Genomic DNA, 20,908 nt, shown 5'->3' on the forward strand with positions numbered 1-20,908 from the left:
GAACTATCAGATTATTGAAAATCTTAGATTTGATGATTTTCTCGTTTAACGTAACTTTGCCAATGTTTTAATATTTTTGTTTTGTGTTGACTTCGGGCATGTTTCTAACCAAATATCCTACTTTTATGTCAAAATGTCGATGTCAGTCTTTTTGTAAAGTCCTATATATGTTTTATTACAATTTGGCGCAGCCTGTAAGCTAACGAATCCATTTTATAGTAAAGAATTTGAAATATAAGCCAAATGAAAAATTTACCAGAAATGTAAAAAAATGCGACTTGTAAAACAATGATTATTACCAATTATAAACAAATCTAGAGTAAATATTCAAAATAACCTATGATTCATGGGTTTCCTATGCCGATAGGACCTTTTGAAAATTTTATCTAGAAATACTAAACGAGACAAATTTGGCAAAAGCATATAAAAATATTTAAAAAAATATATACAAAACCGGAAAACTTGACAACAAACCTTTTTCGCGGATCAAAAGTTGCTCAACAAAAACAAAAAAATATGAGCAGTTAAAGGTTAATCTAGAAATGTTGTCTTAGTTCACTATCGTGTTTTTATTTTATTTTAAATATTTCCTATTAATGTAATAATCTCGTTGAACAGTTATTTACTTATACAAAAAGGGGATTTGTTAAAAATGCGATTTTTTGCTTGTGTCCATATGAATTTCAGACAAAAAAGCTTAATTTGTTATGTTTCTAGTGAAAATAGCGGAACAAATATTAAGTTTTCTTCATAACATTTATTCAGTTTTTATTTAAGAGTCAACAGTTTATTTTTATTAATATAAGCTTGTACTGATTTTGTTTAAATCGATTTTTTTTATCATGGACAAATTACATATATTTGTGTATTTGTATGAATCATAGTCTCTCACCAAACCCTCAAATAATGTTTCAGACACAAATATTATAAAAGTTAAAAAAAATAGTGCGTGTAAAAGTCCTCAGCGTTAAAAAATGCATTATTTTATTAAATTTCATGTAATTTTACACCCAGAAACATGTAGCCCATCAGTACGGGAAATCTACTTGACCGAAGTATCAAGCTCATATAGGCGTTTATCGTTTCCACTCTTCAACGGTCTGATAGCCGTGCGGGCTGAGGCGCCACACCCTTCTGTAGGTGTCGGGCTTGAATCCCGTCGATTGGTATGAAATTGTCATACCCTACATCGCAAAAAATGCACGAGGACATTTTTCATGCAGATTCTGATATATTCCATGCAAATGTGTAGCAAAATGATGACAACCGTTTGGGTGTTGGTACAAAAACTGTACACGCAATGTGTAATATAAAGTGATTTTTCTCACAAAGGTGATGTGCATGCTTTTGCATGCGATTTTACCATCGGATTTTTTGCTATGTGATGGAGACCGCCTACCTGAATCTATCTGGTAACAAACAGCTTTTTAATGAAATAATCAATGTTTTGGGTTGTTTAATGTTTAAAAAACTTCAAACACGAACAAAAGCAGCGAACCGAAGATTGGCAATGACGTTTTGGAATTTTGACAGCCTGGAACCCCAGACTGAATTACCCCATTATCGGTTTCCCGCATGGGTGATGTGGCAATTGTTGCACGATGATTTGATGTTCAATCTTGATCAGAATCGCAATAAAAGCGGGCTAAATTGAATGCAAATAATTTTGAAAAATCTGTTCTAGAATTAAATGACTTTTTTCCTGTTTTGTAAGACTTAAAGTTAGTGCACAATAGTTATAGAAATTTTTACAAAAAACTAAATTTTTCGGTTCGTCCACAAACAATCTCGTGTTTGTAAACAAACGACGCCATATTGCCAATGTTGTTCGGTAGCTCATATCAGACCATCGCCGGAGCCCTGGCAAAATCTCTTTTTTTCTTCCGTACATGCTTTTTGTGCGCACGTTTTTTCATACAATATTACATGCTTTTGCACACAAAGGTGATATACATGTTTTTGAATGCGATTTTACACAGAAACTTGTTACTGTGTGGGGTAATTTCAAAGGAAGCTAGAATTGTGTTAAATTTGGATCGGAAACTTTTTATTGCAGGTCAAATATGTGATTTAGAGTGTCTGAATACTTGAATTCATCGTTTTTAGTGACTTTTCCGACGAAATATTTCGGTATACCCAAAAAAAAGTCGCGAAAGAGCCCTTTTATAATGGTGTAAAAATTTCAGACTTGCCGAATGTTTTATCATTATGTTTTGGAAAAATACACCGTGTGCATGAATCACTTAACAGTGACCACTTTATTTAATTGAAAGCCAAATTTTTACATGTTATGTTCATAATTGTACGATGTACCCTAAAACAATCGGGATAGCCCATTGGAAAATGAGAGCATTGAGAAAGCATCGAATGATGGAAGAAAGGACACCAAAAAGCTAAACCAATGCAAAAATATCGCAAGACGTAGACGTCGTCGTCACTGGTGTGGGTGGTGTGCTTTATTTAGGACACGCACATTTCTTCCTCACTGAACCATTTTGAACCAAGATTTTCCCCAAAATTCCACTGGAGATCACCGTTTCGTAATACCTCATAGCACTCGGGAATCTCAATCCACATTTTCCACTATTTGTGTGTTCTCTCTCGTGTTTCACTCAAGATCAAGTCTGACTGTGGTGGTGGTGGTGATGACGATGGAGACGGCGGCAAAGCAGAAGCTTATCAACAAGTGTCCAGCGAAATGGGAGCACCCTCCTCATCCTTTTCGACACATAATCGTACACACTGCCAGCGACGCCGATGGGTTTTCCTTTGGACGACGCGGGATAATGTTGGCGGTGGCGACGCTGACCGGACGCGAGGAAAATCGGAAAAACTTTCCACTCTTTTTTGCCTGTTGGAGGATGGGGAGTCTCGGGACGCGACGAGATGGTCTGATTCTGGTTCAAGCGAAGCCCAGTTCTAGATTCTAAAACGTGTACCCGCCACCGCGTGGAGTGGGGACGCTCAAGTTTGAAACGGAAATGCACGATAACGATAAGGCAGGACACGCACCATTCCAACTGTGGCCATATGTGGACGTCGACGTCGGTGACAGACGGTCCAATTTTCGGCAGCAACGAGATTTGCGTAATTTATCCACTTTTCGTTCTGATTGATGCCCAAGACGCACAGAACGTTTCCACTTCCGTTAGCGGATCAGAAAACTTCCACGAGAAAATTCCACAATCTTCACGGCAACCGGAACCGGCAGTTTGCACTTGGCCTGAATCTCCACACACGCATAAAAAGGAGAGTCCCGAAATGTGAGTGTCAAAAATCGCCAGCCAAAAGTGGGACCATCGCCGCGTGACAACCCTCCGACGTTCGCGAATCGTAAAGGACAATTGAGCGCTCTCCTCATTACCATGCGCGCGCTACGCGACAGCTGAAATATGAATCCTTGCTCTGCTCCAACTGTGCTGGAGGGCACAGAAAAAATATGTAAATTTACATGACCTGAGACTGATTAATTACGTGTAACTTTTTTACATGTGATTTGATGTAAAATATCATTTAATTAACAAAAAATTTGCACAATTTGTCATGTCCCGTTTTGTTACATGAAAACCATGTAACATTTTTTCACTGTGCGCACTAACTCTCTCCTCACAAGCGTCGACCATCAATCGACACGCAAATAAAGAAGGATATCGCAACCCGAGCGAGATAAAATCCCACCAAAACAATTGAGGTTTTGCAGCGCGACTGTGTTTCAAATGTAGGTGGCGCCAAAATGAGGTTACTTGCCAAAAATCGTATTCCTTTCTGCTGGATAGAAGAACAAAATCGCTTATTTCTCATGATTCCCTGCATCAATCTTAATGAAACTGGTTGCAAAAGACGAGAAAAAAAATTGCTTTAAAATTATGAACATCAATTTTTGGGCGCGCAAAAATTTGTGAACTTTTCCTTCAAAAAACATGTTTTGGAACACGAAAAAATAGTTTCCCCGTATATATCAATGACACAAACAGTTATATAGTTCATAACAGATGTGTTTACGTATATTCAACAATTTTTATTGATTTTTGACAGACTTTCTTAGCAAATAGTCCAAATTAATATATTTTTCTAAATTTACAGTTTTCTCATAGAAAAATCAAACAAATATTGGAAAGTAGTACACCAAATTGTTGGAAATAATTTTTCTCATCCGAATACGGCATAAGTTTTATAAAAATGTTGATTTTGAAGGTAAAAACACATTTTTACAAAAAATCATAGGTTTACGCTACTTGCTCATAGGTGGCGACATGTGTCCTTTAGCTTTGCTGCAAATTCTCTATGGATGGAACGCACACCAGACCAACCAGACACACCGTGCGTCTCCATGTGGCATCGATTGGTGTTGATTTATATCGGTCAATTTAAAAGCAATTTCTATGAGCACGAGTAGTTATCGAGAAGGGGGCTCGATCGACTGAAGACGAGCCCCCAAGCAAAACTCGCTGACCAAGACATTGACAATGATTTTCGAAAGTGGCGAAGCGGGTCCAATTACGGAGTCCAATTATTGGGATCAACTGGGTTGACGACGAATTTGGAAACGAGGAAGTGCGAAATTAAGCGTTCTAAACAGAACGGTGCAATCATTTTTTGCGGGAATTTAGTACGAGAGCGATGACTAGTTACGCGTCTACCGTTATGGCGATTTGGATGGGTGACTTTGCCTTGAACTGGCTATAGGAAGGAATTTGGCCATAGTAGAACTCGAAGACGTAAAAATGTTATCGGAATTCAAAGTCCTGATTGAAGCAACTATTGATTTATTTTACTTATATAAAAAAAAATTCCGGGCGCATTTCGTTATTGGTGGGTTTTTACAATTCTAATGTAATTTTTCAAAAGAACCTTACCTTGCTTCCAACCCTCATTGTTATGTCCAATTGTAAATTTTCCTTAGATTTTCGCTATAGAATATTATTCATATTATTATTTTGCATTGGCATCGCCCTTTTATATTTTTAGAGCGAGTTTCTAACCAGTGCAAGTGAGTCACAAGTCGTATCGAGCTACTCCGATTTGTTTTTTGCTATTTTTAGCTTTGTTTTTTTTTATGAAATATTATGGCAATTTCGAAAAAAAAATAGTTTGATTTCTCAAAATCATTGTTTTTTTTTTATTTCATTTCTTCACCTTTCAGGTCTGATATACCAGAGAATGCAATAACATTATTTTCGTACTCAAACATTTTTTTAATTAAAAGCTTTGCGTCAAAATGAGCAAAATTTAGTTCAAAAACACGAAAATAGTTTTGGCTAAAACCACCCTAAACGCAAAAAAAAATCCAATTTTTGAGCAATGGGACCTGCCCAACTTTGGGTAAATTAACCCTCTACAACGCAACCCCGCCTTTAGACGGGCTTCGATTTAAAAAATCGCCAAAAATCCGATTTTCAACCAATTTTTGATCTTTAAAAAGCATTGGAATGAAGAACTCTTAAAATTTTAGAATATTAATGGGTTGGAAGTTTGACTTGTTATATGTGACTTTGCCAATGTTTTAGAAAATGTAATTTTTTTAGGGGCCAACTTTGGCTGTGTTATTCACTAACATTTCCTATATTTTAAGTAAAAAGAAGTATGCAGTAATTTTTGTAGTGTCCCAGAGTATGCCTCTACGCATTTTTTTACAATTTAAATGATAATGGTGCCATTTTATAGCAGAAAATGTGAAAACAAGTAAAAAATTAAAAAAGTGACTGTAAAAACCTGAAAAAATTAGATAGGCAAAATGTAATGATAGGAAGTGGTAAAATAGGCCAAATACTACCAAAAACAAACATAAACTAAACAAGAAAAATGAAAATTAAAATACTAAAAAAGAAACAAGAAAAACATAAAACAAGAGAGGTAAAGTTTTTCGTAGAACAAAAGTTGCTCAAAAAGACCTCCTGAACACGGGAAAAATAAAAAATTTCGAAAAAAAAATTTGGGCAGTAGAGGGTTAAAAATTATGAGTTTTAACTTTTATATGGGTTTATAAAAATGTGAAAAGTTCTAAAAGGGTAATTCTTCGCCAACTCATACGAACTCAAAAAAGTTGCCCCGACCCATCTCGATTTCCGTGAAAATTTTCTCTAATTTTAGTTCCAGTAGTTGGGACGGTACAACCCCTTTAATTTTTTTACATTTTTGAGTGATTTGTAGCGCAAACACGTGAAGATTGGACTTCCGATGTGATGCCGAAAAAAGGCATTTTTCATCTTTTTTTTTTTTAATCGATGCGATTTCCTATCACTCAATGTAAATTATCAATTCTCTTTTTGAATCTGCAATAACAATATTTGATCAACCCGGGCAGACGGTAATAACAAAATCCATGCCATCCCGAGCAGACGGAAATAACTTGGGAATAATTGTTTTTTGATATTTGAAAATACTAGGCAAATAACATTTTATGTTATTTATAACAAGATTTGTTATTTGTCGTTATGATTTTTTTGTTATTGGATTGTTATTGTAATAACAACCTAATAACATTTTTAGTTATTCTTCGAACAAATCTTTGTTATTATTTTTGGTTATTTTAACAACTAATCCGATCTTCCCAATTACAGTTGGAGGTATTCTTCCATAACAAAAAATTGTTATTCCACAGTTGTTTTGGCTTTCAATCAATATCAGACGAATAACAAATTTTGTTATGATATCATACTGTTATTAAACCCTTATGCAAAAATGGATTTTTCAAGAAGATTCCATAACACTTTCTGTTATTTTAACAGTATTTGTTATTGAAATGGCATAAATGTTGATATTACCGTCTGCCCGGGATTTCAATAACAAATACTGTTAAAATAAAATTGAGAAATCCATTTTTGCATAAGAGTTTAATAACAGTATGATATCATAACAAAATTTGTTGTTCGTCTGATATTGGTTGAAAGCCAAAACAACTTAACGTTTTTTGTTATGGAAGAATATTTCCAACTGTTATTGGGATGATCGGATTAGTTGTTAAGAAAAAAATAATAATAAAGATTTCGAAGAATAACTTAAAATGTTATTAGTCTGTGATTGCAATAAAAATCCAATCACAAAAACAAATCTTGTTATCAGTGATGAAATAATCATCATCAAAAGAAAATCTCTGGACGTTCATCAAGAGAAAAAATCAGAAAGGAGCATGGCTCTCCTCTCTCCCGCACGAAAGATCGGTAAAAAGAATCTAAAAAAATCTTGATTATTCGGTTGAACACCTTTTTCACTATTAAACTTGCAAGAGTAACGTCACACGTCGAAAAATGACCTGTCACATTTTGTAGATGGGCAATGTGTGTAGACAAAGTTAAATAAATATTGTTAAGTGGTGCTGACAAGGAAATTTATAAAAAAAATCATCAGCAGATTGATTTTCTTGGAGAATTTCGAGAGCGATTTTCTTTTCCGTGATTTGCCTCCTCTCTCTTTTGCGGGTGAAGAAAGTTCGCAAGCGAAATTGATTTTTTTGCGATTATTCCATCCCTGCTTGTTATAAATAACAAAAATAAATCTTGTTATAAATAACAAGTCTGTCTGTGTGGATCAATCGGACCGCGCACTAGACTCACAATCCAGAGGTCGCCAGTTCGAATCCGAAGGCGGACGCAAAAAATTCTAAGTGTAAATATAGGTATTCGGTGCCCTCTCCCCGTGCCATACCTTCACACTTAGGAGACCCGGGAAGCGGAGTCTTGTCGCAAAAAGAACGATACACGCCTGTGGATCCGTTGACGAAACCGCAAGGTTTAAGAGGGCCACATTATAAGGTGTTACGTCGATTCCGTTATAAATAACATAAAATGTTATTGGCCTAGTATTTTCAAATATCAAAAAATTGTTATTCCCAAGTTATTTCCGTCTGCTCGGGAATAAACATAAGGGGCTTGCAAATATTCTTCAAAAGTTATCAGAAATTTACGAAAAAGATTTTTTGAAAATGTGATGATTTTTGACATGTTTTTCAAAGTTTCAACCTCTCTAAACCTTAGTCGTGTGTTTTTGAAAGTAACTCTTTCGGAAAGTTCAGCCAATTTTGCACTTTTTTTGTGGCTCGTGCATGGCTAGAATATGTACAACTTTGTCGAACTTTAATACACTCGAAAAAGTTACTCTGCAAAGTTTGAAATTTTTGTTCACATGAGAAATGACCTCTCTGGGTAATTGCAGATTGCAGAATTTACAATCTTTTCACAATTTTGAGCTAGATACACTGAAAGTCCAGACATCATAGTCCACATTCGGTTATCTGAAGTCTCAACAATCCTAACGTTTGATTGGCCAAAGTTCGATTATCCGAAGTTTGCTAAGGATTTCTGATTTTCTTTGCAGTTATAAATTTGTTCTATCAGAAATACCTCGTCCCGACCAGGAAAATATACAGGTAATAACGTTAAAAAACTTATTGCTATTTTTCAATAACAACTCTTCAATTTTAATGTTATTGATTGATATGTTATTCCATTTATAAAGCTTGCTATAATATTTTAGTAAAATCTTCACGCAAGTTTGTTTTCGTGTTATCACAAAAAATGCCAAAAACCATTTTTTTCGATGCAGTCCTCATCGTTTCACCCCCTGAGTCTTCGGTCAAGACCACGTTCATCGCACTTTTCGTTGATAAGACCCCTCTGCCGTAATGACCTCGACCCACTTTTTGCTAGTTTCTTCTTGCTTCACAAAAATCTTGCCTGAACCTTTAGAACCTGCTAGTCCGCGGGACTGATTACTCGAATCATCCTAAATAACGAAGGTCACCGAGCACGTGTGTGGGCAGCAGCAGTAATCTCTGCCGCTGACATTTACTTGTAGCTCAGCTGGAGTCGCTAGTAACCGATTCTTGGGAGGTGAATTGCACTCCAAGTAGAGATTCGAAGCAAAATTGGCTTGTATGATCACACTTTAACCTTCAAACGTCTTCCAGAGTACATATTTTTTTTCCTCAACTATCGTGTAACGTGGACACAGTTGCGCCATCGTGTAACGCGATTCACACTCTAATCATCTTGGCAAATATTTATATTTTCGAGACTTCTAGAGCACCACTAATCGATCTTTGTTTTCACTGGCACGAAAAAGTGCCGCCAAACGGGCTGACCTCTTGGTCACAAAACAGGCCCCTCGAATGATCTTGAACCGCTGCTGCTTGGCACAATCCTGAGCGCTTCCTCAAGCCCTCACTCTCGCTCACTTGGAACTCCACGTCCGTCCAAGAAGCAAGCTCTGGAGCTGCACTGAACAACTTCGCTGGCACAACTTCTACTGCTGCTGATCGATCGATTCCTGACTTAGTGACCGACGGACGGAGACTGAGCCGGCCCGTCTATCGGCAATTGTTTTTATACAACTGATAGTACAGGATTTAAAAATGCCATTTTTGCTCGTTACACCAGAGCGAGACGGACTGAGCTGGCTGGCCAGGATCTTTCGTCCCGTTTCCGACCTCTGGACTGGACTTCCCGCGCACCAAATCCATAACAATAAACACTGGCAATTGATGGGGCGCTTGCAAGGCCCCACCATCATTGGCATGTGGAAGAATCCACCAGGTCGCATGATAAGCGCGAGGAAGTAATTAAAAGTGGCCATTTGAAACCTGGAGCTGCAGGTTGGCAAACAGCAGCGGAGGTGTGGCAAATCATCGACGTCGCCGTCGTCTTCTTCGACAATCGACGCCCAGGATTGATTTATGGCGATACTGGCGGAATGGCGAACACAAGCCACCCGGCCGAGCGAAATTGCAGTAGTTTATAGGATTTGACTGCACTTTATTGAGTTACTGTCGTTATCCACTCTCCTCGTGAGAAGCAAATTTATCGGTACACTTTCGAGCGAACCGACTAATTGGAAAACTATATTTAACAAACAGAGTGAAGCGCACTTTGAATGTTGTTGTTGTTGTTCGAACGGTTTGCATTACGAGTAACGGCCGAACGGACGAACTCGCTATCACGTGCCGCTCCGTGAGTAATTGATTGCCACTATCAGTCCCTGAGTGTGAAATGTCGGATTTGCGCTCATCTCTGAACCAGTAGTTGGAACTGGGCGAACTGAGCTAACGAACACGTTAGCAAATTGAGTGGGAGTTTAGTTTTCACGGCATTATTTATTAATTGCTTTTGAAATGTAAACCTTATCAAACCCAAAAGCCGTTCTATAGAGCAATATCTAAGTTTAGCTTAATCAAAATCTAAAGAATCCCATTTCTCAAAAAAAAAATTACTTTGGTGCCTCATTATTCGGTGTTAACCAATGGCTCTTAAAAATTAAATTATCTCATTGATCTCCAAAAAAACACTTTTGTATTAATTTTGATAAATGTCCCAACAAACTCTATTTAATATCAAATCGTTGGAAATATCCAAAAGGCCATTTTCAAATGTTCTTCGTCGGTACGAAAATAACTTTTGAAAAATAAACGCCAGTACTATCTAGGATATGAAAATAAAAAAATGCATTAAGGTTGACCATGGCCACGCTTTAGTTAAGGTGATACGGGAAGGCAGCGCCATATTGACACCACGACTTGAGTTTTTGGAAGCACCTTTAAGGAAAACCGAGCCACGTAGCCCATTGGTAACGCTTCCGCCTCGGAAGCGGTAGATCGGGGATCAAATCCCGGCTCGGACCAACACAACTGGTGATCTTTTCCCTTCTGGATTCGATTGCTTAGCAAAGGGAAGGTAGTGTATCGTCACAAACTGGACCTTATCAAGACACCTTAGGGAGGCGACCTATGGAATGTTAACATTAACCTTAACATGTTAACATTAAGTTGATTAATAAACTGTCACTGAATCCGCTTTTTAAATGCCGGCCCCGATACTCTTCACGGGTGTGTTCCCCTCAGGAACAGGGAAAGATTTACTTTTTTAAAGGAAAATTATGTAACTTACGAAGTACTATTTTTTCAGACGCTAAATAGATCGATAGCAAGCAATCTGTCAATTTCAAAAAATGTTAAGTTGAAAAGATGTTCTCCAAGAACCGCGTCCTGTTTCACCTTAAAGTCACCATAATGTAATAAACAACATTTGAAACTTGGTATGCAAGGTTCTTTTTTACATAATTTAACAATGCCGTCTTTTCAATATTTTAGTGAAATGTTGTGTCGTTTTAAAGTTATAGCTTTTTTTAGGTAAATTTTTGGAAAAAGTCGCAGTTTTTCTAGTTTTTGAAACCGGAGAAGTGAGATTTTTTCTGTGTTGTTGAATTACCCTCGTTTTCTGCCACCTTTGGAACTAATGTTCCGATTTTCAATGTTAAAAAATGAAATTTTGGTGACATTTTCTGCTCTTTTCAGTACAGAAAATTTTTAAATTTTATGTTCAAGAGCTAAAAACACTAAATGTTTTGAATTTTGAAATGCTGAGCTGGATTTAACATTTCGAAAAAAAAAATTTAATAAAAAGAACATAAAATCAAACAACAACAAAATAAAAAATAGTTGAAAACTGGACCACTAGTTTCAGAGAAATCAAAAAAACCTAGGCTAATTGAGCAGCACTGAAAAAATCTCATTTTTCCTGTTTTTTTTTTTAACTTTTCATGGCCATATCTCGGCAACCCAAAGCCGCTTCAAAAAAGTTCAAAATGCAAAATGTAGGGAATTTTATCAGCTTTTTTTCAAAGCTGGGCTAAAAATGGCCAATGTTTGAAAAAAATGAAAAACTGTACCTTTTTTCAAAACAAGTTTCTTAAATATGACAAAGATATTTTCCCTCAGTTTTTCTGAAGAATTTTAATTTGTTGTACCCTAAAACAAATAAAAACAAAATTTCATGAAAAAAAAATTAGTGACAAAAAGTGATTTGGAAAATCAGCAAAACAATTTTTCCGTATATCTTACGGAAGCCATTTTATGTGATTGGTTCACCCATACAAAACTCCATCAAATTTTGGCAGTTGTACATACAAAAGTGGTGCATAAATATTCGAAAATCTGTAACTTATGAAGAAATTTTCTGATCGATTGGTGTCTTTGGCAAAGTTGTATGCATTGAAGAGGACTTTTCAGGAAAAATAGGTACACGATTTTTTGCTGATTTTTAAATTAACTTTTATTTCAACTAAAATCAATTTCCAAAATCCGTATCCGTATTTTTTTAATTTTTTTAATATGTTTTAGAGGACAAAAACACCGCAAATTTTGAGCCAAAGAGAAGCATGGACACAATTTTTTGCCGTTCCTACTATTTTGCACTAAAACATCTAAATCAGGGTTTCGTTTGGAATCTAGCTTTCTATTATTTTAAAATATGAGTTTCATTTTAAAATTATAGAAAATGAAACTTTTTAAAACACTTTCAAAGCGATGCACGGCGTGGCTGGAGAAAAAAAAATGTAGACCGAGATACCCCATCAGAGATTTATACGTACACCCAACCGGCGGTCGCATGATTGTGATGCATGGCTGCATGAAATCTGTCCTTATGCTTTTTTTGCGCTTATAGGGGTATGACAATTTTGCCCATTGCCGACAATTATCGACATTACCGACGGCTATTTGGTTGTATTGCACAAAAAAAATCTTAACAGAACGAGGATTTTACCACGAACTTTTTGGTTATTGATCCGACACGCTACCACCGCGCCATGGACGCTTGATGGATTGTGAGGGACAGAGCACCAACACATTCTTCTCTCTTAAGTTATGCTAGGGAATGCGCCAGCTTTATATGTGTTCGTGAGAACTGCAGATCGATGACATGTTTACGACGCTGGTAAAAATGAGCTATGAGCTTGCTGCAAAAAATGTTATAAAATATAACATTTTCTGCAGCAAATCCACTGTTGCAGATTTTGATATATATTTTTCCTTTGGGTGTAGAAAGTTGTTTCTTACCGGCCTGAATACGAATCTATATAAATCAAAATATTCTTTCGATGAAAAAACCTTATAGGTGGATCAATCTTTAAAAAACATTTATTGTAACAGATTTGTAGGGATATTTCTTACCTTAACAATCATAACGGATTTACAAAGGTAAGAGATTTCTCCACAAATCTGTTAAAATAAATATTTTTTATGGATTGATCAACCTGTGAAAGGCCATGTAAGTTAAAAACCCGTACAAAAAATCAAAAACCTTACAATTTTGAAAAACGTAATTTTCACCGATAGAATATTTTGATGCATACAGATTCTGATTTAGGCGATGATTTTTTTAAATTTACAATATCAGACTTTTTTATCCATCCAAGAGTGATATTTTGAAAAAAACGGCTAATATCCACTTCTGGCAAAAACGAGATATTAGCACCAGGTGGTAGAGGATGTTCCAACGCATCTTCTGGAACTTGAATTTTACTGAAATAGTGCTTAGACTTGGCTGCCGATGCGAAAAACCAAACGGCTAATATGCCACTCTTATGGGAAATTGCCTTGACGGAGATTTTGTCACAAACACTAAAACGCGTTTTTCTCGGAATACTTGATTTGGCATAATAGCCGAATTTTCAATTATGGGCAGTAATGTAAAAATACAAGCAAAAGGAAATTTTATCCAAAAATAATTAACATTTTTTTCAAGAATTTAAACAGGTCATTTTGACATTCGACAAGGAAACATGGGAAATCATGCGATCTTTCCACAAATCTTGCTTTTAAAAAGATCATGTGTGACCGATTTGCCCAAATCTGATATTTAAACAAAAACAGGAAACAGCCAACGAATTGGATTATTTTCCATAAATTCAAAGAGAAACTGCAATTTAAAAATGACGAACTTTTTATTACTTTAAAAGAAACAACGCCAATTTCAAGTTTAGGTGAAAATTTTGTTTTGAAGGGGCAAAATAAAGGTTTGGGCTAATTGAAAGTGGTGTGAAATTCGACTAGTCGATTTGGCATGGAAACCATCAGTGATTACAATTTTTATAAGCTTCACATTTTTTTATTGTATTATAAATTGCGATAATATATAAAGTTTGAGGGCCTGCGATATTGAATAAATTTTGAGAACTTATCACAATTTTTTTAATTATAGCAAGAAAATTTTAATTTTTAGATTTTCACCATTCACAGTACACTGCTGCTCGAATCAAGTCCGTCCCATATGTATTTTCGTCATATTAAGTTAATGATGCCGTTTGGTTCGAAATCATGTGAACTATCAGAAAAATAAATAAACTTAAAATCAAAGAGAATCTTAAAATATTTTTTTTTTTGAATGTCGCATAATGGCTCAAGCTTTGAAAAATTACACAAAATTATACTAAACGGATCGTGAAACAACCACCAACTTCATTCGTATTGCTCGTTTCAACATCCGTCATAAAACGACAAGTCCATCCTCCATCCTCTCTGTCCAACGCTTGACCACGTAGCAAATATGATCACGTCGTCGACAAGTGTCCCACCCTTCGGTCGCATGTCAGCATCTAGCATCAATGACGCAAATTTAGCTGTGAACGACGACGACGATCAACCGAGGTTACACCAACAAAAGTGAACCCCGGCCAAGTTCGCGGCACTATCAACAAGGATTCCCGAGCTGTTTGTAATCACAGCCGCAAATTGGAATTACGAGCCACGGTTGATTGCGCGGAAGCTTTACGGTTCATGTAATTGGGGTGGCACATTTTCGCATGGTTTGATCCTGTACGTAAAGGGGTAGCTTTGTTACCTGAGTCCAGATGAAGATCGGGTTCGTGGTGGGCCGGTACACCTCCAGCTTCGGTTTGCCGTCCTCGGTGATTTGCCGCACGAACGGGACCGCCGACCGGATGTTCTCCTCCTTGGTGCCCATTTCCATCTCGAAGAACCGTATGCTCTTGCGCGAGTCGGTACTCATCGATTTGCTCTGCTGGAACTGCTTCCGCGAGGATACGTAGTCCTCGTCCTCGCTGGAATCCAGGTCCTGAAAATGGGCAACAAGATTGGCGTGAAATTGGCGTGTCATGTGCTGGCGGTCGTCGCGAATTACTTTCATGTCTATGATCACCGGCTTGGTGATGTCGGCGTCGATCTTCAGCAGCGAAGCGGACGGCTCGAAGTCTTCGTCGCTGCTGGAGGGGGACGGTTCCTTCTCGAACTTGAACGATATGTGGCGTGCGTCGAGGCTTTTGTGCTTCCGTTCCTGGAACTGCTTGCGGCTGCCCTCGAAGTCGTCCTCGGAGGAGGACGCCTTGAGCAGCTCCTCCAGCACCTTGGAGCTCTGGACGTCTAGCGAGACATGCTTCTTGCCCTGGAACTGGCGGCGGTTGTCGGTGGCGAGCAGGTGGCGGAGTTCCTGGGAATGAGTCGGGAAAAGCGGGAGTTAGTATCTGATTCATTGTGGGTTTTCTGAAGTTCAGGAGTACCTTGATCAGCTGGTTTTTGTGCTCGGAGGTGCTGTGGCTTTTGTGCTTCTGGAAGTGTTCTCGCTGCTTGCGGAAGCCCTCATCACTTGCATCGAACTGGTCTTCCTGGTCGAAGGACACGCGCGATCCCTTCAGCGAGGACTTGCTCTTGGCCTTACTGGCGTTGTCCAGTCCACCACCCTGGGAGGACGCTTTGCTGGTCGGCGGGTCCAGAAAGGGGTTCGTGTCGTCCGTCTCGAGGATCGGGCTGAACGTCCGCTGGGCACCGATCCGGCTACTGGGCGTTCCCGTCAGGTCGTCTGCGTTGGTGTCAAGCACGATCGTGTCCAGACTAGTTCCGGTGGTCGACGTGGACATGGACCCTTCCGCCGTGTTGACCCGCTGGTAGCCGTACTGCAGGGGATCACGGGTATCATCCTGGAAGAATCGGAACTAAAATTAGTATCTTGCAGTTTGCTAAACAGTTTCAAGTCAGTACCAAAAGCTTCCCTGGAAGCAACTAAACTTGCTCCGGGAGGACAATGGCTCGGTGAAGCAATCGTCATCCATGCTTCTTCTCTGTTGAATTTCTGATAAAAACGTGGACACTATTGACCAATTGTCTTCGACTTATCAGTGCCCTAGAGATCCCACTTTAAACAAACAAGAGAATCCTTTGTCCCTCGATCGTCCCAAAATGACCAACGGATGACCAACGCATATGCAACTGGTCCCGGTTGGATTGAGGCAGTTTTCCGAGGGGAGATCAGCCACTGGCCGAATGCTCGCAGCGGCCACCGCCGCCGTCGTTACGCCAATATAGATTGCAATGTACGTGCTGTTATCAGTGGTACACAAATCCCAGCAGCAGTAGTAGCGCATCATCACAACAAAAACAAGCACTGCTGGAACCCGAAGTCAACAACAGGGATCGCCAGCAGGCGAATCTCGTACTGTTTACTGGCCGGGATTGTGTGCTGCTCTGGTTTTGTGGTAGTTACTTTAGTCATCCGTTTTGTTGGATGCAAATTGGCTGCTGCTTCGAAACCGTGATATTGCAAAATGGTTCGTTACAGATTGTCAATATTTAGTAGACTTTATGGCGGCTGTTACAGGCGATAATGAGTATTAAATCTTCCATTTTAGGAATTTTTAATCATTCTACAATTTTTTAACCTTTCTTTGGACATTCTCTTGATATTTGACTAGTAAAAGTAGTTATTTTTAAACAAAAAACTACATTTCAAGAACATTTTATTCAGAGCTGCCAAACAATGCCTCTAAATTTCTTGTTCCATAATTGTGGGATGTTTTGTGGAATTCGTGGATTTCAAGGGTCAATGTTTTTCTTTAAAAACTGCACCAATCGAAAGATCACAAGAAGGTAAAAGCGAATCATTACGTTTAAATATAGATTTTCTAGGATTTTTTGAACATTGGCTGATCTGTTAACTGTTTCAAATATGTGGGATGACTGCATTTGGTCATAATGGTTTTCCCTGAAGTTTGTTACGGATTACCGTCATTTACACGGGGAGTTTTCCATTTTTACATCGAAAATCGAAGAAATCAGCCGAATGGGTCCTTCTTATTGATTTTGATCTGTCAACAATGTTCTACAAAATTATTACCCAGATCAGAACCAAAGACGAGACAAATGGAATTCGCGATTAAAAGCTCCATAATTCCGGCAGATGGCGCAAAGCATCGAAGAATGACGATTCTAATTTTCGCTGTTCGGTTATATAGGAATGCAAACTTAAAATTGAACTTACAGCTCTTAGAACAACTTTTGAGAAAAAATTCAAGTAGTACGAATGTAAACTTGTTGCCCTCTATAAATTAACGCAATAAAAAAAATTTAAAAAGAAATAATTTTGAAAAGAAAATATTGTGTAAAATGATAGAGCATCAAAAGTTTACACAGAATCAGCTCGAATTTTTGCTCAAAAGTTGTTTTGAACGCTGGAATTTAACAAAACAGAATTCGGATACATAACCTCAAAGGGTGAAAATTTCAATCGACATTCTTCGCTCTGTTCTGCTACTCAACACTAGGTGTCGCATATCGTTTAGCTTATGAATGCCAATGATGTCTTCATTCCACTTCAAATGCCATTATTATTTTTAGAGCCTCATCTACACGGAAAAAAAATGAACTTTTGTAATGTTGAAAATTTGTTAAGTTGAATATTACCTCTTTTTTAAGTAATATTACATAAAAATTGTGAACCTGATGAAATTTCACCAAAATCTGATAAAAATTCACCAGTTCCCCATGCAATATTATCCTTTTTTTTTTTGACTCAATATATCTGGATCACCCTGGTGATTGTTTTCGCAGGTTTCGCGTGAGTTTGATTGTAGATGAGGCTTAACAATCAGCCAACAAGAAACTTGCACTTGATTTTGTTTTTGGTTAACACTTGGGTGGCTAGTTTTCATTTGAAAACCACAATCTATCTACTTAATTATCTCGTTTCAGAGCAAAACCAGTCAGTCGATTGTTTCTTTTGCAAGATTTAAATAAACAAATTTTTCATAATTTTAAATATAAACTCCTTGCAAACTTTAGGTCAAAGCTACTAACTCCTTGAGTTCGATGGAATACTGTATGACGCAATAAAAACAATTTTAGTATTTTCAATATATCTGTAGGCAAAATTCAATCGAGAGCCAAAACTTTAAAAAATATTTTTAATTAAAAATAGTTTTTGCAGCAAGTTACAAAAATATATGATTCTTAGAACGAGTCGTACATTAATCCAAAAAGGTTTATTTTAATTTAACTGTTTGAGTGCTTTTTTGATAACCTTAATGTGTTGACATTTTCCTTGTCATAATTTCACTTAAGTGGCCATTACTTGAAGCAGGGCTTCCAGTTCCCAAACTTTTAGTTTCGCCGCTAAGGTCTTTGATTACTTATCAAACGATATGTTGGGTGATGGATCCGGATATCGTTTTTCATATAGACAACTAAAATTCGGCTTTTAGAAAAGTACATAATTATCACTTAAGTGGTAATGACTTGAGACAGAGTTGCCAGATCTTCATACTTTTAGATTCATTGAAAAGGGATTGGAGTTTTTACCCTGTCGTAACTTGAGAAAAGATCTTCAAACTTTTTGACTCATTGGAAAGGTTATTCAATAACCTCTCCATAGAATCTTTCAATAACCAAAACTTTGTTGCTGGAGTCCCGATTTATAATTACAAATGTTTACGGCAGTCGAGCTCGTACTTGTGTCAAACGCGTTCTGACCTGAAATCCCTTTGCCCTTTGTCACACTGACATCAATATTCAGGGTGTGTCAAGATAGCACGAAAAGATTGAAACATCTTTCATATGAAAAGTGACAAAAATGCACGGAGTTTTTTCGGTTTTTATTGAATATCTTAGGATTGAAATCAAATTTTAGGGATCTGTGAAGGTCAAATGGTGAGGCATTGTTCGCCTCACAAAATCGCGTTCTTAACTCAATTTGGCCCATAATGCACGTGCGACAAGTTAGCACGACAGCGACGATTTGACCCATCAAGTCTGAAAGGGTTCAAAATGAAGGCAAAGCTTACTAATTTCCCAATCATTACAAAGTCTGTATGAAGATAAATTTAAAAAAAACACCGAATCATGTGTATCCAACGACCTCTGAGTCATTTCTTCCAAAAACATCAACACGCATCTTTCCGCTTCAAACGTTTTTAGGTGATTCCACGAATTGACGTCAAAGTGAATTTCACCAGAGCTTGTTATGTTCATGCTGTTTGAATGTTTCATCCTGCAACCACCAGGCGTCGCTAGCGCCGCTCAAGAGAACTGAGCAAACCATGCTCTCTTTCTCTTTTTTTCTCTCATTCGACAATCGCTTTTCGGCCATTCATTATGAATGCACTCCGTTCATTCATGGGTGGTTGCGTTCATGAATGATTCCAGTCCGGTCCGGCGTCGACGGTGGCACGTGCTCGATCACACGCAGCGCGCAATTTACGGGGGACGCGACACATGTTTATTAGCGCCATTTGATGGCATAAATCATTGCTCAACTAGCGGAGAAGCAGCCGCTTCAGCAGTTTTATTGTCACACCCGCAGATCGGTTGGGAGACAGTCGGTTCAAGCATTTTCACGTGATAAGAATAGTTGTCGACCTTTGTCTTGAGTGACTCTACTTAGTTGAAAACGTGTTTGGTCTCCAACAAGTGTGATGCTGGCCGCAAGCCAAGCAAACCCCCTTTTGGCATATTTTGGCACAAAATTCTGAACCTTTCCGCGTGTGTGCGTTCAAAAGTCGACTGAACCGGCAGTCGGACAACAACAAAACATCACGTAATTGCGTTTGAGAAGCATCCAGTTACATCATTCCGAACATTGGATTACGTTCTAAACTGGAGTTTTGTGCTGAAAAAATCGAGTTTTCCAATGAGTTAGTTTGAAGAGTCACGAATGCTAAAGAACATAGTAAGCTCAGACTTGTTCGTCCGGACTAAAATTTTCCCGAGGACTTTGGATAATCGAGTCTGGATTGTACATATTTAGAAAATGTCCATTGAAATTCTTCACTTTAAATTATTTGAATTCTTCATTCTTCTGATAAAAAAATAATTTTTTAACAAAACTTTGCAAGTATTTTTTTTTTTTTTCAAAAGCCAAACTACAGTCCTTCCTCAAGATACAACAAATCTGTCTGTAACTTTCCTGTTTGTACAGAAACGCGAATGCGTCAACATTCGCAATGATTTGCATTTTTCGTCGCTGGGCCGCGTTGGATCGTACTCTACAGGTTGCGCTGTCCACTCGCGCGCGTCAATCGACGCAAATTTAAATTGCAAAAAGTTGACGACAAATTAAATTTGTTGATCTTTCAGAGATCCTGAGATGATGCGAAGCGATTTTTTTTTCGAGGACACATCGTATTACCAAAACATCCAACGGAAAGTCCACACACACTCTAAGTTGACCTTAATTTGCGCAAAAATAAAATTTTGTTTTGCCCTAATCCATCATCGTAAAACTCTTACTCTCACGGCGGAATGTTTTCTAATTTTAACCAACGCGGGTTCGCCCACTCCGCCCAGTCAAGTGAGCGGTCCCCATTCTGATTGACAGCAACGTGGCCACACCGGTGACGTATTGACGCGAAAGAGAAAAAAAAATCGCGCGCTTCGCCAATTCTGACGTAAAACAGCGCAAGAATCGCGTTCGGGTCGGGTCCTGCTAACTTTGGTCTTCTGGGAACAGCAGCAGCTGGGATGACCTTTTCGCTTGAAAGTCAAATAGCTGCTGTCTCGCCACGGCGACACTGTCCCGGTTCCGATGAGGCCGGCCGGGCGGATCTTCGGCTCCACGCCGGAGCGTCACATAGTCAGAGAGTCGACTCATAGTTTGTTTTGAAATTTAACAACTTTCGTGAAATTTTAGATCAAATTTTAAGTCTTAATTGATCAAAATATCTGGAATTGCATGTGTTCTAGAAAATTTACCATTTAAATAAATATTCCTTTTATTGTACAGTCCAGACTCGATTATCCGAAGCCTCGATTATCCGAAGTTTCGATTATCCGGAGTTCGGATATCCGAAGATTTGTATGGGACTTTGAAATTCTAAACCACATTAGCGTAATTTAGGAGTCATACTTAAGCTCGAC

The 20,908-nt window shown here is 38.0% G+C and overlaps 2 protein-coding genes across 4 annotated transcripts in view; one reads left to right on the forward strand and one right to left on the reverse strand.

Annotated features, from left to right (window-relative positions):
- LOC120419990 (RING-box protein 2) overlaps nucleotides 1–20,908 on the forward strand; it is a 96,175-nt gene that overhangs the window by 9,683 nt on the left and 65,584 nt on the right. The window lies entirely within an intron of this gene.
- Nucleotides 1–20,908, reverse strand: part of LOC120419988 (facilitated trehalose transporter Tret1) — a 32,326-nt gene that overhangs the window by 6,994 nt on the left and 4,424 nt on the right. Inside the window, exons 2-4 of one of the 3 annotated variants that reach the window (XM_039582866.2) lie at nucleotides 15,286–15,702; nucleotides 14,910–15,215; nucleotides 14,610–14,843 (exon numbers count right to left, since the gene is read on the reverse strand). In XM_039582866.2, coding sequence (XP_039438800.1) covers nucleotides 14,610–14,843; nucleotides 14,910–15,215; nucleotides 15,286–15,702 — 957 coding nt within the window. Of the gene's footprint in view, nucleotides 1–9,079; nucleotides 9,099–9,172; nucleotides 9,329–14,609; nucleotides 14,844–14,909; nucleotides 15,216–15,285; nucleotides 15,703–20,908 lie in introns of those variants that run through there. The other 2 variants (XM_039582868.2, XM_052711156.1) reach the window with 2 other exon arrangements.

This window comes from Culex pipiens, chromosome 3 (genome assembly GCF_016801865.2).
Source record: "Culex pipiens pallens isolate TS chromosome 3, TS_CPP_V2, whole genome shotgun sequence".
Lineage (NCBI taxonomy): Eukaryota > Metazoa > Arthropoda > Insecta > Diptera > Culicidae > Culex > Culex pipiens.